The 23,274-nt window shown below is 47.8% G+C and overlaps 1 protein-coding gene across 1 annotated transcript; it reads right to left on the bottom strand.

Moving 5' to 3' along the window:
* On the bottom strand, window positions 5,455-22,796 carry MEDAG (mesenteric estrogen dependent adipogenesis). The gene is made up of 5 exons (XM_013980428.2): window positions 22,315-22,796; window positions 12,604-12,713; window positions 9,365-9,477; window positions 8,679-8,964; window positions 5,455-6,690 (listed from the first exon to the last, which is right to left on the bottom strand). Exons 1-5 carry the CDS (start codon window positions 22,590-22,592, stop codon window positions 6,566-6,568), a joined length of 912 nt encoding a protein of 303 aa, XP_013835882.1. The 5' UTR covers window positions 22,593-22,796; the 3' UTR covers window positions 5,455-6,565.

The following is a 23,274-nucleotide window of genomic DNA, read 5'->3' as shown; positions in this document are numbered from 1 at the left end:
CGTCTCCATGGAGACGCGGGTAAGGTTCCCAGCGGCTCAGCCAGGGCTGGAGAGGTGTAGGGCGCTCACCCAGGCTGGCTGGGGGCCACGTGCTAAAGCAAAAAAGATGTGTTTCTAGTAATGTGGACACCTTACTTTTGTGTATTTGAATAGTTCACACAGCGAGCTTTCCTGAGCATCATCTTGTATATTTGGGGATAGGAGCAAAAGGGGATTAGACTGAAGAGGAAGTAAAATTGTCAGATTTTCAACTGCAAATTTTCATCTATGCATAGCTTTCAGTTTAAGTCAATGAAGGCAAAGTTGTCAGGGATACAGCCATCACTGGGAACCGAGCATGAGGACAAAATCACAAATAATCTTGTGGAAGCAGAACTAGAACTGCTTTTTGAGACAGTTTCATGCTATCGGCCTGGTCAACCTGGCACAGGAATTGGGAGATGGCAGGAAGGTGAAAGACAAGTGTGCCTGGACAGAGGAGTGAATAGGGATGTGAGTGACAACTTTTTTTTTTTTTTTTTTGGTTTTTTTGCCTTTTCTAGGTCCGCTCCTGCGGCATATGGAGGTTCCCAGGCTAAGGGTCGAATCAGAGCTGTAGGCTGTAGCCACCAGCCTACGCCAGAGCCACAGCAACGTGGGATCCGAGCTGCGTCTGCAACCTACAGCACAGCTCATGGCAACGCCGGATCCTTAACCCACTGAGCAAGGCCAGGGATCGAACCTGCAACCTCATAGTTCCTAGTCAGATTCATTAACCACTGCGCCACGACGGGAACTCTGTGAGTGACAACTTTGCCTTCATCAAGCTACATTCCCAGCACCAAAAAATATGTTTTGTGATTGTCAATTTAATTGTTTTTCTGTCCCCAGAGATTAAACTGTGTCTCTCACCCCTACATATGTTATAGTTTTCCCAGTATGTGGAGGGTCTTTTATATTCAGGTTATTGGCAACTCCCAAGTAATTTGGCACAGAGCAGGTGCTTAGTAAAATACTGAATGCCTCCAGGTTAGAACACAGCTTTCGCCCACTTAAGTACAAAGAGAAAACAGTAAATATGCATGGAGACAGCCAGCACCATGTTTAGAGAGCAATTTATAACTGTCCCTTATCTTTTAAAGGGGTTATTCTAGCATAGACCTTAGGTGAACAGTGAAGTAACCAAAGGGAGTTTATCAAAGGCGCAGAACAGTCATCAGAGTAAGGATCCCATGTATGTGTATACATATATATATATACATATATGCAAGGAATTTCTTAAAAATGAAGCACTAAACCAGAATTCCCTGAGAGTAGAGTCCCATCAGGTAATAGAATGAACATAACACATTTAGACTCTCAAATGTATAGCAGTGAGTAGCAGGACACATTAGAAGGCACAGACTTCTGTCGATGTTATTAGAAGGAATGTCTAAATTAGGATTTAGTAGTGGAGTCTAAACTAGGAAAGTAACACGCAATAACAAATTACTGTCTGGAAATAGTAGAGCTAATTAGCATGGCACAATTTAAGAGAAATATAGTTTAAAAATAGAGCAGTGAGTATATAGAATTTTAAAAGTGAATTTTTATTAATATCTTACGTTTGTCTCGTCTTGGGCAAGATGCTTGGGTACCCACTTCACGGAGGGCCAGAAGATCTGTCACTTTCTACCTGGGCGCCTTGGCAGGAAGCAGATACTCCTCTGAGCCCCAGCTTCCTTATCTGTAAAACGAGTATATGAGTACCTACCTCACCAGGCTGCAAAGGCGAAAAATTCTAATGCTAAGTTTGTAAGTCGTAAAGCCACACGCACCTGAGGTATTGCGCTCGTCTTCTGATTGTTCTTTTCCTAGTCTTTCATTTCTGCTTGAGAACGATGGTTGGCAAGGGTGTGGGGTTTTTTGTTGGTTTTTTGGTTTTTTTTTTTTTGCTTTTTAGGGCCACACCCGTGGCATATGGAATTCCCAGGCTAGTGGTCGAATTGGAGCTGCAGCCACAGCCACAGCAATGCTGTGGGATCTGTGACCTACACTGCAGCTCACAGCAATGCCAGAGTGAGGCCAGGGATCAAATGAAGGCCTCACAGTTGGGTTTGTTACTGCTGAGCCATGATAGGAACTTCCAGGGATCTGTTTTATTGTGAGCAGTATAGCACTCTTCCTGCCTTTGAATTTGGGTTCCTTGAGAAAACGCCATTCAATGATTAAGTAGAATATTTCTTCCTTTCTTCTTGCCCTCAACAAATCCTTATTGAGCATCAAAATGGGCCACATAATGACTCTAGGGGCAGTGCCCGGGGTATTATGGGAGCAGGGGTGGGTGGTGGTTGTCCTGGAAGAGGAACTGCCTGAAGCAGGTTTTCAAGGGTGCTCGGGAGTCAACCAGGTGAAGAGGGAGAGGTCCCACAAGACTGAGCAAGGGCCCAGGAGCAGGGGACAGCCTGTGTCCTCCGAAGCCCATGCGAGCTTGGCATTGCCACACCGTGAAGGGTGAGGGGGAAGCTGAGCACGAGGCCCTGCAGCCATTCGAGTGGCATGGACTCCACCTAAACAAGAGAAGAATGCACTGAAGTGGCTTAGACAACAGTGAGGGGTCAAGCCTGCAGTAAATCCTCTTTTCTAGGAGTAAGAGAGGCAAGGTTCCATATCACCTGCTAGATTAAGTCAATCATCCAGAAACTATGACATCTAGATTGCCAATATACCTTTTATAGTGCTTAGAATTAACCAAAACCCATTGAGAGTAGTTGTGTTGAATGGGTTAAATGTTTTGTTTTGTTGGCTGTGCCTACAGCATGCAGAACTTCCCAGGCCAGGGACTGAACCCTCACCACAGCAGCAACCCTCACCACAGCAGTTACAATGCCGGATCCTGAACCTGCTGTACCACAGGGAACTCCTGAATGGATTAAATGTTAATTGGTTGTTATATTTGGGCAAGAGACTTTCTATCACTGGTGATATGTAATGCTCTCATTCAAGTGTCTTCATATAAAAAAAAATGTTGCCTTTCTCTTTGTTTTAGCTGATTGATTAACTCATAAAACATTTTCTCAATTTCGTGATGGACTCTATTATTAAGAGTTCTCTAGAGAAACGAAACCAATGCAGTATGTGTGGAGAAAGAAAGAGATTTAGTTTATAAAATTGGCTCACACAATTGTGGGGCCTGACAAGTCCTTTATGTGCAAAGTTGGCCAGCAGTCCAGAGGCCCAGGGCAGCCCGGGGCAGATTTGACGTTGCAGTTCAAGTCTGAAGGTCATCTCTGCAGAATTTCGTCTTGCTCAGGGGAGCTCAGACTTTTGTTCTCATCAGGCCTTCTCACTGCAGAGGGCAACCTGCTTCACTTAGAGTCCACTGACTTAAATGTTAGCCTCCTGCACAAACACCCTCATAGAAACATCAAGAAGAATGTCTGCTGAAACATCTGGACCCTTGGCCCAGCCAAACTGACACATAAAATTAACCATCAGAGATCCAGGCCTTCCTGAGGCCATCGGGTTCACATCTGCCACTAAGAGGGTTGTGGTTTGGCAGTGCAGGAGTGATTGCTGTCCTTTTATTGAAAAATCCAGAAAAGCAAATTCTGTAATCGTCTTGATTTTATTAGATCAGTCTAATTTAATAGGGTGAATTCCAGGCTCTGCCTCTAATTTGCCAATCACCAAATTTACATCTTATCCAAATAAAGCCATAACTGCAAGTTCAGACGTTTGATCCTATCAAACCTTGTCAATCCCATATAAATGTCGCCTCCCTCCTGGGCCATCTCTACTCTCTCTGCTTCTTGTGTGTTTTTCTCTTCTCTGAATTCTTAGCAGTAATTACTAATGCTTTGCATCATTAGTTCTCTTAAGTTTATTCAAGCCGTGAACATCAAGTGTGAAGAGTCATTTTAAATCTGTTAAACCAGCCTTTATCCACCCAAATGAATGTTCTCTTCTTCAAAGTAGTCACTTATTCTAATGACATTGCCATTGCTTAAAGCATTTCTGAAATTCTTTAGAAACTCCCTTCAGAAATTGATGCACATTCTTTTGAATTTCTTAAACAAGGGCGGGTGTAACTTTGCTCTTTGAAGACAGACTGGGTATTTGAAACAGTAAGAAGACATTGGAGCTGATAATTGAGGCACGCAATCAAGTTGGGCAATGTTATCTTTTGGCCAAAAATCAAAGTCTAACCATGAGGTATTAATAAAAACAAAACAAAACAAAACAAAACAAAACAAAACAAACAAAAAAACTCTCATTCTGTAGTAATGCCTGGATTTGCATTCTTATTGGAACAAATTAATAGCTTCCAAGGTGACTCTTTTCACTGAGTTTCGGTAAATCAGTCGCTTGGATAAATCGATCCTTAAATGTTTGTTTTAAAACTAAAATTTAAGGTTCTACTTCATTAATTTTTATCTCTGAAACTGGATCATAAGCATTTCAGATGCTTTTCTTTTTGAATCTCTCCCATAGCACTTATTTTATCCTTACAGCTTGTGCATCTGGCTTTTATGAGACTGGAAGCTCACTGGAATCAAGGGCCATGTTTTAGGCACCTTTATACCAGCCTCAGTGCACTGCACAGAGTGGGCACTCAATCAAATGTGGTGTGTGAATGAATGAATGACTTGAATGGATGGATGAGCACGTGGGCCGTTCTTGTTCTACAGCTTTCTACTGATCTTGAACTGTTAAGGTATCTGAATTAGGCCAAATAAATATCCAGACTGAGGTCTCTCTTATCCAGGAAGATCTGTCCCAATAGACTTTTCACCAATTTTAAAGATTTCCAATATCACTTTTGTGACATTTGCTAATGAAATACATGACCACAGCCTGTATTTCCTTAGAGGCTGTCAATAAACGTTGCTGAGTGAATATCGAACGACTGAACGCATTTGGGTTTGAGTCGACTGCAAACAAATTTTTATTGATAAAAGAAACCTTCTGGATCTTTAGTCCATTCCTGGAGTGATTACCGATGGTCTCAGCTACTTTCAAAAAATCTACTTTGTCAGTTTTTGTGAATAGAGTTTCTATTTCCTGTGGGGAGCCTATAATATTTGACATCCATTTAAGGTTTCTTTGCTCTGGTTTTATTGTTCGTATTCTTCACTTTGCACTGCGTTCAATAACAGATGTGTGTCCTCTTCTGTTATTAAGGAACACTCCCCTTTTCTGAAACATTAATATCAATTTTTTTTTCTACAAATACTTCATAGATCTGTTCTTCAAAATGGTCTTCTTCATTTTTTTTGGTCTGCACTTGGGGTGTATGGAAGTTTCCCAGGCCAGGGACTGAACCTGAGCCTCAGCAGCGACCTGAATCACTCCAGATGCTTAACCCGTTGCACCACAGAAGGAATTCCCAAAAGGCTCTCCTTGAGAAAGGAGCTATAAAACCACAATTCTTATTGTAAGTTAATAAGTTACAGGGCCAACATACCCCCAGCAGAACACAGTGGAAAGATCACACATACTTGATCACAAATTTAATCAATTCTATATTGAATGTGAAGGAAAAAGTGTAATCGCACAACTAGGGTACATGCCATTTCAAATATAAATGAAAGGACAATCAGTAGTGCTATCGAAATGTATAATCCAGGAACATTTTTTAAAAGGATAGAAAAATTATACTCAGGATCTTTCTCATTATAAGCCCATGTAGCAATTCACTCATGCAGGTTTTTATATGTAAATAGGATGGTTTTTTTCTTCTTTTGAAGAACTCCACTGTAGCTATGAGATGAAAAATGTATTGATGTAACAATGTATTATGGTAATGGTATAGCTTTCTTCTATTTTGCTTTTAGTGTTAGGACAGCTAAAAGCTTATAAAATACCCAACTGACATAACATGCTTTTAATAAAGAAGACAATGCCGTATATATTATCCTTCTCCTGTCATGTTCAGTATCACATCACCTGGCCTCGTTCTACACAGGCCACTATGTTAGGAGGGAGGCCAAGGGAGTTCAAATTTCAGGCAGCGGGTGGCAGGGTTACCGTCCTATCAGCCTGGCCAGTCCTCCAGCAACCTTCACCTTGAGAGTTTCTCCTAAGGTGTCCTGGGGGCAGGATGAAAAACGTACGTGCCTTCCCGTGAAAGATGTCCTGGGCTTTTTGCTCAGCCAGGTTTGCAAGAGAACAGCATTGTTAACCCCATCCTTGCTGGGTCTGGGTTCAAAGAAGTCCCAAGAGGAGGCCAAACCCAGCTTTATGAAGCACCAAAAGGCAAACCCCAGGTCAGACAGCTCTCACAGAGGCCTCCTGGGATGCTTCCAGAGCACTAGGGCATTAGCCAAGCATTCAGGCTGGCAGGACTCTGCCGCTCCCTCTGCCTTTTTGGAGAAGCGTTAAAAGGAGAAGAACCCCACGCCCCTGCCTGCAGGCCATGGGGCCAAGACCTCCCACCCTGAAGTCAGCTGCATTGGACCTGCCAAGCCGTCGCCCAGGGAAATGGCAGAGAGGGGTCTCTGTAGGGGCAGAGGGCAGAGGGACCTGCCCCCCACCTCTCCTGTGTCCCCCTTAACCTTCTGGTACCACCTGGGGTGTAGGAGGAACTGCAAAACGTTCAATCCAATCAGATGAATTGGTTGGGTATCTCTTCAGATTCCAGCACGCATGGAAATGGTAATTCTGCCAAAAGAGGCTCCGTCAGAGATGATCTGGGTGACAGGTTGCAGTTAAAAACTTCATCTATTGAGCCTGAGAAAAGTAAACAGGGCCTGCATTATTACCATCTCTGGAAAAACAAACCCCAAACCCAAAAGTGCCTTTAAAACCCATACAACGTCCAACATAACCATTTCGATAATGAATAGAGAATCCTGGCTTCCCCGGAAACACTCAGAAAGCTGACAGAAACGCTTTGTTTTCTGTTTACCAAGAGGACATGGATTGTCCCTTGTTTCTCCATGGGCTCAAACTGCAGGTACCCTTTCTCATTTGATGACAAAAGGCCCACAGTGGGAGAGAGACACCGAGGACAAAGGTTGGTTTTTGAGGAGATTGAGCCGGCATCACGGCTGGGCCATCTGTGGTGCATAATGACGGCTCAGGTGGGCCTTGAAGAATCCTTCCCACTGCTCTGGAGTGGAGATGGCCCCAGGGCTGGCTCTGAGTAAGCTTGCAAGGAAGCACTGCCTAACCCCACGTGCCTCTCACTGTGCCCAGGATTCCAGTGGACACCTGGGCAGCCTACACAACAGAGGGGGAAGCTATGGTGAAACAGTGAGACCCTGCCAGGCGGCTATGGCCAGTGAGTGAGGCTGGGGCATGTCCTGGGAAGGACCAGGCACCTGGGATGGCCACAACCAGGCAAGGTCATCTTCCCCCAAAAGCATGAGCATACAACCCACATGGCTGCGGCGGAGCAGAGCACAAAGGCGTCTTTGTAAGGAACATGCAGACAGAGAGAGCTAAGCCACATGGAGGGAAGTAGGAGGAGGGGAGGGGTGGGGAGGGGAAGACAGACGCAGAGAGAGGCAGAGAGAAGCTACTTCCAGGAGAAGAAAGAGCTGGGAAGAAGCATTTTTGCTAGAAGCATTCAAAGAAAGCAATCAATAAATACAATGAATGAAGCCTCTGTTTTTGTTTTGTTTTGTTTTGTTTTTGAACTTTGGGAAAACCACAGGTTCATAGAGACTGCTATTTTTTCATTTGCTTGTTTTTCTTTGTTTGTTTGCAATTAGCAGTAAGAGTCCTGGTTCAAGGAATTTGCCTTCCAAGCACGGACTAACAGAGGACAAATCCAGACAAGACTTGACTGATGTCACTGCCTCAGCCACACCAGACTGAAAAGGTGGTGCTGGGTATTAAAATCTAGAATGACTAGATGAGATCTGTAGTTTGCTTCTTTTTTACAGCTGCACCTGCATCATATGGAAGTTCCCAGGCTAGGGGTCAAATCAAAGCTATAGCTGAGGCCTACACCACCGCCACAGCAACACCAGATCTGAGCCAAATCTGCCAACTACACCACAGCTTGCAGCAACACCAGATTCTTAACCCACTGAGTGAGGCCAGAGATTGAACCTGAATTCTCAGGGAGACAATGTTGGGTCCTCAACTCCCTGAGCCACAGGGGGAACTCCCACACTTTTTTTTTTTGGTCTTTTTAAGGCCACACGCAGGGCATATGGAAGTTCCCAGGCTAGGGGTCAAATTGGAGCTACAGCTGCCCGCCACAGCCACAGCCACAGCATGCCAGATCCTTATCCCACTGAGCAAGGGCAGGGATCGAACCTGTGTCCTCACGGATACCAGTCAGATTCGTTTCCGCTGAGCCACGACGGGAACACCTCCCATCAACATTTTTAAAGATAGTCATCTCTACCGTACAGCTTCCTCCCCAACCAACACTTTTCCTTAACATTCTTTTGCCCCGAATATGCACATCAGGAAAGCATCACTCTTTTATATTTATTGTTATAGTATATTTTAAAATCCTTTTCTGGGTGTGCTGTGCAATATAACCGCTATGTCAGAAAAGTTTAAGGAGCCTAAAAGGAAAAAGTCACTATATTTCTTTTCCGTAGTAAACATTTTCTCTTCTTACTCTGAAATATGCGATATTATATTTCCCCTTTATCAAGACAGCTTACCTGTTCAATTCATTGATGCCCTCGCCCATGCCATCATTCTACACTTTTATTTACGTACCTTCCTCAAGTACTTGAGAATTTTTAACATACCTCTGGAAGTGACACTGAATTTTCGGTCAGAGAAACTGCTCCTTCGGATTAAAGGTTCACTCATTTTTTCCAGAAATAATTTAATGGTCTCCTTCTTTTCTGGACTTGTACTTGACAAATTCAGAACTTTTCCATTCACTTTGACAGTGGAATTGCTGAGCCCGAACCAATAGAAGAAATCAAATAATGCATCAGCTTTGAATTCATACGCAAAGCTCAAATTTTCTCCGTTGACCACCTTGTTTCCCGGAGGGAAAAAATTCTTTACTGTCTCTTGAAAATCAAACTGGAAGAGAAAGAGGCATTCAGTCAATTTCATGGATATAACTACAATGTTGTATTACAGACTTAGATTTCACTACAAAATCAACAACGGCCCAAATGGCCAAAATATCACACCCCTTGTTTCTCTTTCATTCTGACATAAACAGTTGCCTTTATTTACTTATTTTTTTCAAAAGCAGACCTTTGCTTTTGCATCCACGTAGAGATCTTGAACTTCTTGGTCCTACTGACGTTTAATCTTACTCCATTTCTAAGAAGTGTCTAGAAACTAAACTCATGGATTGGTGGTGATAATGAAACAACAGAAAACATCTCTGTCTGGATTCAACAAACTGAGAGTTAAGCTCCCTGGCCTGAAAGGCCCAGTGCCCCTTCTGTGTGTCCGCACAGGCCGGGCTCACCTCAAGCCGGTAGCTCTCCCCGATCACGGAGGAAATGACCGCGTCCATCCCCTGCTCTATCTGTCTTCTTATCTTGGGGTGCCTTGTGTTCACAAGGAATGCATACGTTCTTTCTAGAAATTAGGAAGCAGAGGTCAAAAAGAAGGGTGCAGGTGGGATCTAAATGCACTTCTTGGTGTTTGACAAAGCAGTGAGTCCCACGGTGTTTGGTGGTTTTGCTGCTTTGTAACCCTCCCCTCAGTGCCCCCATGAGACCTTCCCTGCGAAGCCTGACTGGATTTCTAGAGACGCTTCCGGGATGTCGGCACATGGGAAGGAAGTTTCCGGATGCTGTCCAAGCAGGTTAGAGAGTCAGCGCCTCCCCGGCTGCACTGTGCCACTCTTATCTCAGAAATCCAAAGTTCCCTGCCATAACGACCTCAATGAGAACAGTCTCCGCTGCACGCACCCAGCATGGGAGCCAAAGTGGAAGCTGGAGGTGGCTGGTTTTCACGTCACAGCCTTGCTGGATCCCACCAGCATCTCCCCATTTGCAGAGCAGAAAATGAGGAATTGGCACAGTCCAGGGAAGCGGGCTGCCCCATGCCTTGCCCCTCCCGGCCCTTTCCTGCCCTCCCTCGGGGACCTGGCTCTCCAGCTGCCGAAGGGCTAGCCTAGGGGTCTGAGGACCAAGGCCATTTGAGACTGGTTTTCCTCCACGCCCCTGCCCCGCACAAGCCCAATGGGAAAGTCTGTCCTGTCTGGCAGACCGTTGTTTTTGCTGATGTTTATTGGCTGGGCCTGGTTTGGTAACCCCTGAAAATCCAATTTTGTCCAATTCCACATCACCTAAGCCAAGGGATGGTTGTTTACACGCTACAAAGTTTAAAATATTTTTAACCAATAATCTCTTATTCTCCTAGTCCCTGGAATCAAGCTCAATCGAGTGTCCTTCATCACTCAAGCCCCTGTTTAAAGGCTACTGACTGGCCGTCATGCGATTCGGGGAACTAAACGTCCTGCACTGGCTTTGAGCATCAAACCCGAGGTTCACTGACAGCAAGTGTTATGTCCTTGGGGAACACATTTTGAACTAATCTTTGCACTAACTCTATTCATCTTATTTTTCCTGCCCCTCTTTTCCTTCTTCCAAAATTATTTTGAGGAGTTCCCCTTGTGGCTCAGTGGTTAATGAATCCAACTAGGAACCATGAGGCTTCGGGTTCGATCCCTGGCCTTGCTTAGTGGGTTAAGGGTCCGGTGTTGCTGTGAGCTGTGGTGTAGGTTGCAGAAGCGGCTCGGATCTGGCATTGCTGTGGCTGTGGGGTAGGCTGGCGGCTACAGCTCCAATTAGACCCCTGGCCTGGGAACGTCCACATGCCACAGGTGTAGCCCTCAAAAGACCAAAAAAAAAAAAAAAAAAAAAAAAAAAAAAGCCAGCTATTTGATACCTTGAATCAACTTTCACATAAACCAAACCAAGACCTTTGGGCTCATAAAATACTCAGGGCCACCACCCTCCATGGCTATGTGGGTTGGGCAGGTTGGCACTCTAGAGAATGCCAATCACTTCCACATGGTCTAGCTGTGTATTTATTATGACAAGCCTCTGGGAAGAATTAGTAAATTGTCTGGAGTTGACAGTGGCTTTTTAAAAATTTGCTCAAAAGTACAGTTTAGGATAGCAGCAGGACATGTTGCCTTAATCACAATTTTCATAATTTAAACTTGGCCATTTTAAGCTTCCTTGTCACAGAATCTCTTCATTTCATGGCTTTCCTCACAAGTAGCCAGGACTGGGTTTCTGTACCTCCTTCCACAGAGTTATACAACCGTGTATCTGGAGTTCCCGTTGTGGCTTAGAGGGTTAAGAATCTGATTAGAATCCATGAGGATGCAGGTTTGATCCTTGGCCTTGCTCAGTGGGTTGAGGATCCAGTGTTTCTGTGAGCTTCGATGTAGGCCGCAGATAAGGCTCAGATCTGGGTTGCTGTGGCTGTGGTGTAGCCTGGCAGCTGCAGCTCTGATTTAACCCCGAGCCTGGGAACTTCCATATGCTGCAGGTACGGTCCTTAAAAAAAAAAAAAAAGGGTATCTTCTGTGGGCTACCCACATGTATCTCCTTATACCACTCCCTGTACTTTCATTAAAACTTTAAAATGGAGAAATGTCTTGTTCTGTCTTAAGAGTCCTCCTGAGAGGTCAGCACGGGAGATGCACTTGATGTCTCTGTGAGTTACATTCTTAGAGAACTCGCCGGCCTTCTGGTCATCAAGCCAAAGAACACTAGGAGCTCACAGGCTCTAAGGAGCGTTGCCTGTTAGAGGGTGATCTGTTCCTTGCTCCTCCTGCAGAGAAGGGCATCGTGACTTTGAATTACAAAGCGAGCAGGGAATCTGAATGACTCTGAATGAGATGAGCAGGGAACCAGCTCCATGGATCTGAACGAGGAAGGACATCAAACCAGACTGTTTGGAATCTGTAGATCAATTCTTATTCCCTTAGACTCATTTTAAGAATGTTGTTTAGAAGTAAGCTGAAGAAATTCTACCTCGATCACAGAACTTAATGCTCACATGTCACTCAGAGCAAAGGAAGAAGGAAAAGCTGAGATCTCATACCAGAATTTGAGTTAATGTAATTGTTATCAGTCTGATTTCCTGGAAGAAACAATAAGGAAATATCTTTACAGAGTTCCCACTGTGGCCCAGCAGAAATGAATCGGACTAGTGTCCATGAGGATACGGGTCTGATTCCTGGCCTTGCTCAGGGAGTCAGCCATCCGGCACTGCCATGAGCTGTCGCGTAGGTCACAGACGCAGCTCCGACTGGACTCCTAAACTGGGAACTTCCACATGCCACAAGTGTGGCCCTAAAAAGAAAAAAAATGTTCTCCTTTGGATGATCTGCACTACAGGGCCAGTGGCCCACTACTGACATTAGAGCAGGCCTCACACAAGTGTTGGATGCCTGGCAGACGGTGTCACACACCACCGTCGTCATCACTCCAGGCGTTTCTGTGACTCATGCAGGCTCAGAGGTCACTTCCTGCTGAGAGGGGAAGTACAAAAGAAAACTCAGAGACAGATGGCTTCTGCCGTAGGACTATTTAGAGGTTGGCGTCTCAGGCTTGTGTGTGCTTCCAGCCTTGCCCAAGCTGACATTCACCCCACCTCTCCACACCCCACTTCTACCTCATCAGCAGGCCACAGTCCAGAGCCCAGCAAAGCAGAACCGGACCCAAACATTCACACACCTACCTTTCGAGGTGTCCTTTTCGGTCTGTACATTAATGAAGAACAGCATTGGTTTGCTCAGTATGGTTTCCCTGTAGTCTTTATAATCGCAGTAGTTGGTCAATTCCACATACCTATGAACAAAGCAGAGACGATTCCAAATGCGGTGTGCCTTCCCATCGATCAGGAAGGGGGCGTCCTGAACAGGTGCCTGCAAGACGGCCTTGGAGGGAAGTCCCCTAAATTGTGTCCTTAGGGAGGCGGCCATCTCTTGTACCATATACATAAATCCCCCTGCCCTGTTGCTGACAGATCAGCATGCAGCCCAAAAGTGGCCATGGTCCTGGGGGTGCCTGGCACCAACACTCAGCTCTCAGGGCAGCCTTGACCAGATGACAAGCAATACCATCTATCTTAGAAGCTCCTGGGGCGCCATGTCTCCCTACACAGCTGAGATTGAGAATGAATTATACTCAATGAGTGGAATTGGCTGGGTCTTCACCACTGCAGTCACCCTGTCTAACGGGTGGGCCTGAAGTTTTCCTTTCCCTCCTCTCCCTTGTCCCTTCTCTAATCTCATGATAAACCCAGCCCCTCCAGAGATCAATCATCCAACATTCAGGTGAACTAATTCACATCTTGATGGTGAACGTGTGCAATTAAAGCAAAACAAAACAAAAACTCATGTTGGATTTTTGCCCAGGACCCCGTTACATTTAGCCTCCTTGGTTTTGGTTCATTATTCCAGCCCTGGAAGATCGTTTTGCTTTTTGACTCTGTCCCCCAGCATGTCCGCTTTCTCTCCCCACCGACACATTTTCCAAGCAGTCTTTCTTGTCTCTACCTGAGCTGTTGGTAAAAAAGACAGATGCAAGTGCCAAGTGGCTTCCTGAAGGAAGATGGTTAATTTTCTAACCAAACCCAAGCTCAGAAGTGGCGTGGACACAGGAATGGCATCCAGCAGGCTGAGGGATGCGACTGCCACAGTCCTTCTGCAGGACAGAGTGGTCCCCGCTGACAGGCACCGCCCTGAGGTCGCACGCAGAGTGAACAGGCTGCTTTCGCTACGCGCCGGCACTGGCTTCTTACATCTAGTCACCACAGAAACCCCCGAGTTTCTTTCTGGCTTGTTGTCTTTCCAGAGGCTGACATGACAATCACAGCCTTGGGGAGCGCCTGCAGCGGGAACTGTGGCCACGGAGTCCCCTCAGCCTCTTTTCCCATCACCCACTCCCCTCGGCCCACTTAGAGGGGCTGGAGCACGAGGCCGGGCCCCGGGTGCGGGTCAGGAGTGGTGGGAGAATATCCACCCCTGAGTCCCAGCAACAACGCGGCTTGCGAGGCCTGCCTCCAGCGCGGTGTCTTAGAAACCTGCGTCATTCTCTTATCTGGGATTGTCAGATCTGGTTTTGAGAGCGTTTTAAAACCTGACCCCTTGATGGGGCATCTAAAATGCTCCCTGCCTTCTATTTCACCAGGCTTTTAATGTTGTCACCACCTCCCAACCCTGGACCCCCCCCCCGGTGGGGGGCTGGAGGCTGGCCCTGTGGTGGGGAGGGGGACACAGGCTGTGCATCTAGGGAAGGAAAGGGGGGGCAGGTATTGAAGTTCGGGGTGTGGGTGTGGAGGGCAGGGGAAGAGGGTGGGGATGGAGAAGGGCAGGGGGTGGCAGTGGAATGGACTGGAGACTTGGAGTGGCTCTTCCTTGTGCCTCCCCCACACCCACCTCACCTGGGCAGGACAGTGTGGAGTGAGGGTGGGGTGAGGGGCACCTGAAGGGGAGCATCACTGCATCCCTATCAGCAGGGGAGAATTTTCCTGTTCTTCTTGGTCCTAACCCACCAACTGCCAAAAGGTACTGGAGAGGAAGCCAAGGAGAAGGAAGGAGAAAGGGAACCACCATTTGCTGGGTTCATTCACTTTCATTCATTCATTCATTCATTCATTCATTCAGCAGCATTCACTACAAGCCAACTGTGTGCTGACATGTACCTTACACATCTGAGGGGCTCAGCGCCCAGGAAGAGGGGGTTGGTAGCAGGGCGGCAGTAGAGGGGTCTCTCTGTGCTCCCCCACCCCCTCTGCCATCCATCTGTTCAGCTGCCAAGGACCTGGCACAAGTGGGTAAGAGTGACCTGGGCAGTGGGTGCTAAATAACTGGCCCGTGTGGTCTGTGGTGTGAAGAGGGCAGAGGGAGAAAGCAGGAAGCAAAGACTTGTCCCCAAAGAAGAAATGGGCAAGTCTGATGGGAGTAAACATCAAAGAGATAAGACAGCCTGGGGCCAGGAGTCCAGTACCACCTGCCATCCATCCAAAGCGATTTTCGTTCATTCATAGTCATTTAAGCCCTTAATGTCTTCCTCAAGGAGAGTCCTCTGCTCTCTCAATACCCATGGTCATTCTCTAGGGTGTACGTGTGTGTGTGTGTGTGTGTGTGTGTGTGTGGACATCCAGATACTCTGCAGTTTGGTTACTATTCTGATGACCCAAATGACAGTGCAATACTTGTCTCTGCCTACAAAATTGACTGACATCTCACTGGAGGGATCATCAGCAGGAAAAAAAGGGGAAATTCTCAACTTGGAAATGATCACTGGTTGGGAAAATAATCAGTTTTCCCCAGAACTCTGTGGAAGGCTTTTCTGAGTGCTGTGAGGCTCAAGGAGCTGTTACTTGCCCTGATCAAAGACGAGGGACTGGGCTGGGGGAGGAGGAGGGGATCCTCAATAGTCACATACTGAGGTTAATGCATAACCTACACATAAGTCACCTCTTTTGGAGTTGGAATTTAATAAGTTATTCTGAATAATAAGACTATGCTCAACATAATTTAATCCTCCTTTGATGATTTAGAGGCACTTTTCGGATCTTAAGGGGGCTGTAAACATCATCACAGAGCATGCCAGTTATCACGGTACCACAGATGTGGAAAAATGCTGCTCACGTGAGGGCTCTGGTAACAGAATTTACAGACGAGACTGTGGCAAGATCCCTACTTAACTCTCTATTTAAACCAGGTCACAAATAAGAAATACCTCCTTAATTCCTCCATTCCCAGAGTCCCCGTTACGGTCCACTTGTTAAACACCTGAAAATTGCAGTGAAATAAATATATGAGGACATCTCTTTGGAATTCACTGGTATGAAATCTGAATATGTAAGTCACTCAAATACAAAAAGGTTGAGGACCTAGATGTTAAGTCTCACAGGTCTCTGGGTTCCTGACTTTCAACCACTGGTTTTATTTTAAGAGGAGCCTGACTAGACTACATTAGGGGACTAGTTATCGCACCTTTAACCATGCGCGTTTCTGAATTATTAATCCAAATAGTGCTTCCAGGTCCTGGGTATTTATTATATTTGCCGAAGTTATCATCACGGATGAGATGCAAGTTAGGACAGTTCCTTTAAACTTTCATTTCTTTCTTGCATTTATTCTGGTCCCCAAATGCTGCTAGGCGGAAACGTTCTAGACGTGGCTTTAATCCATAGATCGAAATGCAGAACAATGTGGTGGAAAGCATAGTGATTTGAAATAAGAAGAGCTAATTCATGTCCTGACCAACCGGCTGTGTGAACTCAGTCCCAGAGCCATAATCCACCATGACCTCGAGTGAGTTACTGAACCCATCTGAACTTGTTCCTTCATGTGTAAGAGAGATGTAACAGTTAACGCCCTCCATCTGATGGTTTAATGCAGTGCCAGTAACACAGACATGTGTACTTCAGCTCATAGTAAATGCCCAACACTATCGGTGCCTTTGACTCTGGCCAACGCCTCTGGCCTTAGGGTGAAGTCCTCTAAGTTTCGGACACACAACCAGGGCTGTGTTCATTTGAGTTACCAGGCAAGGAGGACTTTGAGTATCTGAAAAATAAATGAGGAAGACTTTCTCCGGCCTTGCTCCAGTTTCTTTCCTCGCTTTTTTAGTTGGGAAGGCTAAAGGGAACAGCTTAACGAAGGCAATCTGAGAAAGATGGAACCAAGAAAGATTTGCTTCTAGCAAATAAATCAAGAGTAGCTGAAAGACCACCCATCCTCTAAGATGACAACCCTTCTCCAGAGTGGCCTTCAAATTGTACATCATCTCTAGCATAATCTGAAAAGCTGCTCCAAATTTCCCTGGCCCCTGACAATTTAATGCTCAAAGACAAATAGGAATTCAAACCTATGGCTTCCATCTGTGTATGTGTGTGTTCATTTGCAAAAAGGCGAAGAGAGGAAAAGAGAAAAGAAGACTGTATTGGAATAGTCCCTGTATAAAAGGCCCCCAAATTGCTAATAACTTCCATAGTCTTTTGCTCATGGAAAGGTGACTAAGCGAAAGCTTGCAGGACTTCCTCCCCAGTGTTAACTTGTTAGATTTATGCAAAGCCTCCCCTGTACATGCAAACAGTTCTTCCTGTTCACTCCTTCACCTCCTTCTTCTGCCCCAGCTTTAGTGAAATAAGCGAAATTTTCAACTTTATCACCTAATGACTGTGACTCTAATCAATGGTACGCACTTTCATTCACTTATGCAATAAACATTTCCTAAGCATCTACTATGTGCTGGGCACTGAGGACACAAGATGAAAAAGGAAACAGGCTTGCTTTTAGAAGCATACGGTCTACTGGGGAGGAGAACAGGAAAACGTAGCATTTCAACATGAAACGACAGATGTCTAAGACCCTGTTGCTTAAAGTCTGATCTCTGGACCAACAGCACTGGCATCACATGGGAGCCAGTAAAGCTGAAGAATCCTGGGCCCCTCTCCAGTTTTATTCCATCTAAAATCTGTGTTTTAACAAGATCCTCAGGAGACTTACAAGCTTATTTAAAGTCTGAGAAGCTCTGGTGTAAGACATGGTCCCTGTTATCTGGAGGCTTACAGCTAGTTTATCATTCAAACATACACATGCCAGAGGAATGGACAAGTCTCTGCATTCCCATGTCCACAGGGCCAGGCCTACGCAGGTGAACAAGGAGCACGGCAGAGGGACCTGGAATCAGAACCGTTTGCTGAGCTTAAACAGGTACAGATGGAGAACTGTTCTGCAAGGACAAGAGGCAGCCCATGGGCAGGCAGGAGGAGGAGATGGGACCCCGGGGGGTGTCAAGGCTTAGATAAGCCTTGGGGACTGTGGGTGGCTGCATCTAGGCCACAGGCAGGCATCTGGCAAGGACGAGTGGCTGGAAAGGCAAAGCAAGGCTCTGAGGAAGGATGCAGCAACGGCTCGTGGCTTTTAAACCACCTGATTCGGGTTTGACTTCTGTCTCTGTGACTTCAGCAAGTTTTTTTTTTTTTAATTTTATGGCCACACCCACAGCATATGGAAGTTTCCAGGCCAGGCAATGAATCCAAGCCACAGCTATAACCTATGCTGCAGCTGCGGAAATGCTGGATCCTTTAACCCACTGCACCAGGCTGAGGTTTGAACCTGCGCCTCTGCGGCGACTTGGGCCACTGCAGTCAGATTCTTAACCCACTGTGCCACAGCAAGAACTCCTTCAGCAATTTCTTTAACCTTGCTAAGATACATTTCCTCACCTGGAAAATCTGGCTGACAAGAGGTACCCCATGAGGTGACTGAAAGATTAAGTATTGTGAATGTGAGCTGACATTCATCCAGTGATTATTAATACATGCCAATGGCTATTGTAAGGACTTCATGAATTTTAATTCTGAACAATACCCTTATAAAGTTGTTGACGTCATCATTCCCATTTTATAGCTGGGGAAACTGAGTCCCAGAGATTAAGTAACTTTCCCTGGTGCCTCAGCTAGTAAGTAGCGGAACTAGGATTCACACACAGCAGCCTGGCCCCGGTGCTCATGCTCGTCCACACATACTCTCGACTGAACCCCATGAAAATCATAGCTGGACGCAGGAGAGAGGATTTCTTCGTTCATACCGCTCTGCGCCCTGCTGAAGGGGCTGCTGTCCTGGGCAGGTTACCAAATCCGAGGCTCAGACATGGGGACCCAGTGCTTCTGAGAGGTGGGTGTGGGTCACAGACAGAGTCCCAGCACTTCCCACTGGGGGTGAGGGGGGAGGTGACACCCCCCCCACCCCAGTGAAAATCTATGTCTCACCCAGCCCTGGCTCATCATCACTTAACTCCTGTGCTCCCTGCCCCAGGTGACTGACCCCAGGTGGGTATGACCGTTAACAGCTGCTCAGACCTGGGCGGAAGCAGGTCACATCACTGCTTTTAGCAGCTTCCTGCACACCACTGAACTTCCTTTCTCTTTTAGGCTGATTACAGAAGACGCGTATTGGCTGACGGAATTTCAGTTGATTTACTGAGGTTTGGGAAATCTGTGAGAAAGCTGCTGCGGCCCCCAGGAAGCCAGAACCGTTCCAGGCTCCAGGCAGTTTGCGGACAGCACTGGCTGCAGAGTTAGATGATGCTGTGGAGATGCCCTGGTCCTACTAATTTTTTCATCTGTAAAAAGAGGAAAGCAAAAAATGGTGCCGACTTTGTCAGCTTCTGAGAGACAATAGCTGCAAAATACTTTGCACCACGGGGCTGGTCCTCAGGTTAAACATTCATAACCACTATCACTATCATTATTCTTATTTTTATTTTCCAAGCAGCCTCTTTCATGCTAGGGGACCCCCAAAAGCAAGGGATTAGAGCTCCTCTTTGTCAAATGTCTGCCATTTATATCCCACCAAAAGGCTGTATTATAGGGAAAAGGAAGGGCTGTGTGTGTGTGTGTGTGTGTGTGTGTGTGTGTGTGTGTGTGTGTGAAACTTAATGGTAATTCACACCTGGTATCTTGACCAATTTTTGTTTGCAACATGGATAGAAATCCTGAACTTGGGGGAAAAAAAACCCACAATAAAGCTCTTGCCATAAATCCCCTGAAGGAGGATACATAATTTTACAGCAGGCCCCCAGGACCTGATGCCACCACTAGATCTTCCCACAGCCTAGTTTTCCTGGGGCTGATTTAGCAAGTACAGGGAACTAGCAAATTCTCTTCTTACTCTGAGTGAGTAACTCGTATGAGTGGCAGGGACAGGGCCTCTTAGCCTCTCAGGGCTCTATGGGAAAGGACCTTGAGAAAGTTATAGAACACAAGCCTCTTGGGGTTCCTTGGGAAAGGACCTTGCGAAAGTCACAGAACACACTTCTGAGGCCGAGAAAAGAAATTCTGTGTACCCTGTGGGCTCATCCCACACCAAAATAGCTGCTGAATGATTAAAAAAAAACCAACCAACCAAACAAACAAACAAAAAAAACCACCTAAGTAACAGAGCAAAGAGTCTTAGCCTGGATCCAAGCATCTCATAACCCCTCTGCATGGTCAGCAACACTGGGTATAAGGTCTACGATTCTGGGGAGAAGGTCCACCTACGGGTTTCGAAAGCTCAAAGGTCCCACGTGCTATCACTCTGCCTTCACTTTGCCGTCACTGCTGTCACTCGGCTGTCACTCCGCCCTCTTGGCGGATGCTCTTGGTTGGGGCGCCATCCCACATCTAAGGCAGGAATACGGCGGCCACGAAGAAGATGAAAAAGCCAGTGGAGTCCATCAATTCTCAGCCCCAAGCTATTGCAAAAAGTAGAAAGTATATGCTGGGGTACAAGCCGATCCTGAAGATGACAGACTAGGAAGGACAAAGCAAAGCTGGGCATCGTCACCAATACCTGCCCGACCTTAAATAAATACACCATGTCGGCCAAAACTGACATCCAGGACCACAGGGGCAATGACACTGAATTGTGCGCAGCAAGAAATATGACAGAGTATATACCGGGCTATCACTGACCCATGTGATTCTGAGATCTTTAGAAGCCTGGCAAACTTATGTAGTGAAACTGGCTAGAGTTTACTGAAGGAAGGAAGGAAGGAAGGAGAGGAAGAAATGAATTACTGCTCTAGAGCACTATCCTGAGAGAAGTTGTGTGCCATCTCCAAACCAAAGATAAGCGAGTAAATCTGCCCCATTTGAGGCGCAGTGACTTCAGACATCTGAACTCCTATAATGTGCCCCACTCGGGATCCACTGTGGCAGAACCTCTCACTGCTGTCCACATCACATCTGAGTCCTTCTAGGCGACTCCCACCAGGTTCCCTTTGAGTCATTCTCCAGACAGCACACCCAGTTACAAGAGGCTGCTCTCCCTGCCATAGCATGTCCCCTGAGAGAAAGACAGGTTGCCCCTCCATCTCCCCAATTATTCTCAGCTGTGCCTTGCTATTTATTCCCCAGGTACAAAAGCTCTCACACAACTGCTTAGACAATGTGAACTTAGACAATATTTGCCAATTCCTGCTTGTACCCTGGTCTGTATCACCTGGTCATTGTTTATTCTGGATTCTAAACTGCCAGAGGACCACTGCTATTTAATTTTCTTTTGTGTAGGAGGTGTTCAGAGCAGGAATTTAACAACCGGACTTCAAAATCATTTTATGGTTTTGCAGCACTGTTTGCTGAGACTGGGGGAGCTGGCTCCATCAAAGGCCTAATTTACGGCTCCAATTAATTCTGAACCCTTTTATTTTTCATACTCTGTTCTCGAATTCAATGGTTATCTTCTTTTTAAATCTTTGCAAATCTGATTTCTAACTCAGTTCCTCCCACGGTCCCCTGCTTGACTTGGTATTTTCAAGTTACTAAGAAAGGGAGGAATTCTTGCTGGGGAATGGTTTTTCAGACACTCAAAGCCCTCACTGTCTTTGTGCGGAAAAGCAAGGTTTTTCCAAGCCGCTTTGAAGAAAGCATTTGAAATATCTCATTTTGTTTGCTGCCCCTCTTGGCTCCATCCCACCCATATGGTGCCACAGCTCTGTCCTTCCCCAGAGCAAAGGGGCTTTCTATCTTACTAGCTGGCCAGCTTACTCATGTCTGAATCAAACTCTAGACTGCGCTGCCCGCTTCCTGCCACTCAGCTCTGCCACACAAATATAACCCCCCTCCAGCTCCCACACTGGGTGACCTCTGATAGCTACAGGCCCTGCAGAATCCAGCATGCAGCTCCCTCCTCCTTTACCCCATCAAAGCCTGCTTCAGATTACAGCCCTGCTGGCTTCAGGTCTGCTAGGAAGTGCTTCTGGCACTTTGGCCACCACGGTTCAGCATCCTGTGACCCTTTATCGAGTTAGGTTTGGCCCAAGCTCTGCGCCGGGATCCTGGAAGCTAAACTCATTGCACGTATTTTTCCAGAACTTAACTGCCCACTCGAGGGCCCACACCACCTTAGGTTGGACTTCACAGGGCTTTGGTCCCTTCCCAGGCACTGAAAACTGAGCAAGGCCGAAGATGGGAAACTTTAAACTTTTGCACGCTTCTCCACTGAGTCTCCTTGCTGGGTAAAGCCTGTACCGCACGCAAGTCTAAAGCCAGGGCGTGAGCTTCCCCTGCCCTCCAGTCTAAAGCCAGGGCATGAGCCTCTCCTTGGCAAACATCCCCCAAAGGGTGTGCCCCAACTGGAGCTCATCTGACCCAGTGAAGGAGCCAGAAAGGGAGAATCACACCAGTTCCCGCTCCCCCTGCCCCGACACGCCTGCCCTGATGCCCTTCTGGGCGGCCTGGACAGCTGCAAAACGCCAGTGCAAAGGGCAGGAAAAGCCAGGCCAGGGGGAGCACTGCACCTCCGCCGATGTTAGCAACGAGAAAAATCTACAAGTGTGACGAAGGAAGGTCCGGGCTGGATCTTGGGAAGGGAGGCCAGGGGACAGGGACCGGCAGCGGGGTCCAGGCGGCAGGCCGGGGTGGGGGCGCGGCGAGGCCACCCACCTCCTCATGTAGCTGCTGAGGTGGTAGAGTTGCCCGTCGAAGCGCACGAGGCCGTCGCCGAAGACGTTGAAGCCGCCGCGTGCGGCCGCAGGCCCCGCGGGGCCGGGCACCACGAGCTGGTCGGCGCGCAGCTGGAAGGCGCCGGGCTGCAGGCGCAGGAGCTGGGCCAGCGGCAGCAGGGCCAGCTCGCAGTCGCACGTCCACAGGCTGCGCAGCTCCCCTGACGAGATGGAGCTCAGGCTCGGCCTGGCCGCCGGCGCGCCCGCCGCCCCCGCCATGGCCCGGCCCGCGCTCCTGGCCTCTGTCGAGGGTTCGGGAGAGGGTCGGCCGCCCGCCCGGCGGAGGAGTGAAGCGCGGCCGGCAGCGCGGGAAGAAAGCGGTCCCGACCCAGCGCGGCCCTTTTATCCGCAGCCGCGCCCCTTCCGGCCCCCGGGCAAGACCCCAGACGCTCCGGGTGCGTTACGGCATCTCGGGGTTTGGCACGCGCCCGCCGGGCCGCGCCCGCGCGCAGCCCAGGGTTACTCATCCCTCTGGGGTCCGCCGCTCCGCGCCTGGGCTGGGCCCGCCCCGGCCTGGATACTGCCAGGGGCGGCGGTGGAGGGGACCCTGCCTGGGGGACGTTGCCCGGGCGGGTGGTGGTCCTCCCGGGGTGGCAGGTCTGGCCTGAGGTGGGAACGAGGGCGCGCCGCAACTACAGACCCCGCACCTCCGCGCACGGGTTGGAGGGAGGCGCGCGTCCCTCTCCCCGCAGCCCCCGCCCCAGGTCCGGGCGTCGTCTGGGCCCTGCGGACCTCTGCTCTCCACTCCCACGCCCCGCCCCAAGTGGGAGTCAGTCGCCAACCACTGCCTCCTAGCCCCTGCTTTCTGCTCTTTTGCCTCCAGACTAGTCCCTGCATTTCTCCCCCTCTCAGCCTTTCCTCGCACGGCTCCTTCCCCTGGCTTCCCCTCCAGGCAGAAATC

This window comes from Sus scrofa, chromosome 11 (genome assembly GCF_000003025.6).
Source record: "Sus scrofa isolate TJ Tabasco breed Duroc chromosome 11, Sscrofa11.1, whole genome shotgun sequence".
Taxonomy (NCBI): Eukaryota; Metazoa; Chordata; class Mammalia; order Artiodactyla; family Suidae; genus Sus; species Sus scrofa.
This window is presented reverse-complemented; position numbering and strand designations above follow the sequence as displayed.

Excerpts from the sequence above, each read along its gene's own strand:
- MEDAG (XM_013980428.2), bottom strand. The coding sequence starts at position 22,592 with ATGGCGGGGGCGGCGGGCGCGCCGGCGGCCAGGCCGAGCCTGAGCTCC. Across the intron at positions 12,714-22,314 it reads CTCAGCAGCTACATGAGGAG|GTATGTGGAATTGACCAACT; the intron begins GTGGGTGGCCTC and ends CTTTGTTCATAG. Across the intron at positions 6,691-8,678 it reads ATTCAGTGTCACTTCCAGAG|GCTCAATAGATGAAGTTTTT; the intron begins GTATGTTAAAAA and ends TACTTTTCTCAG.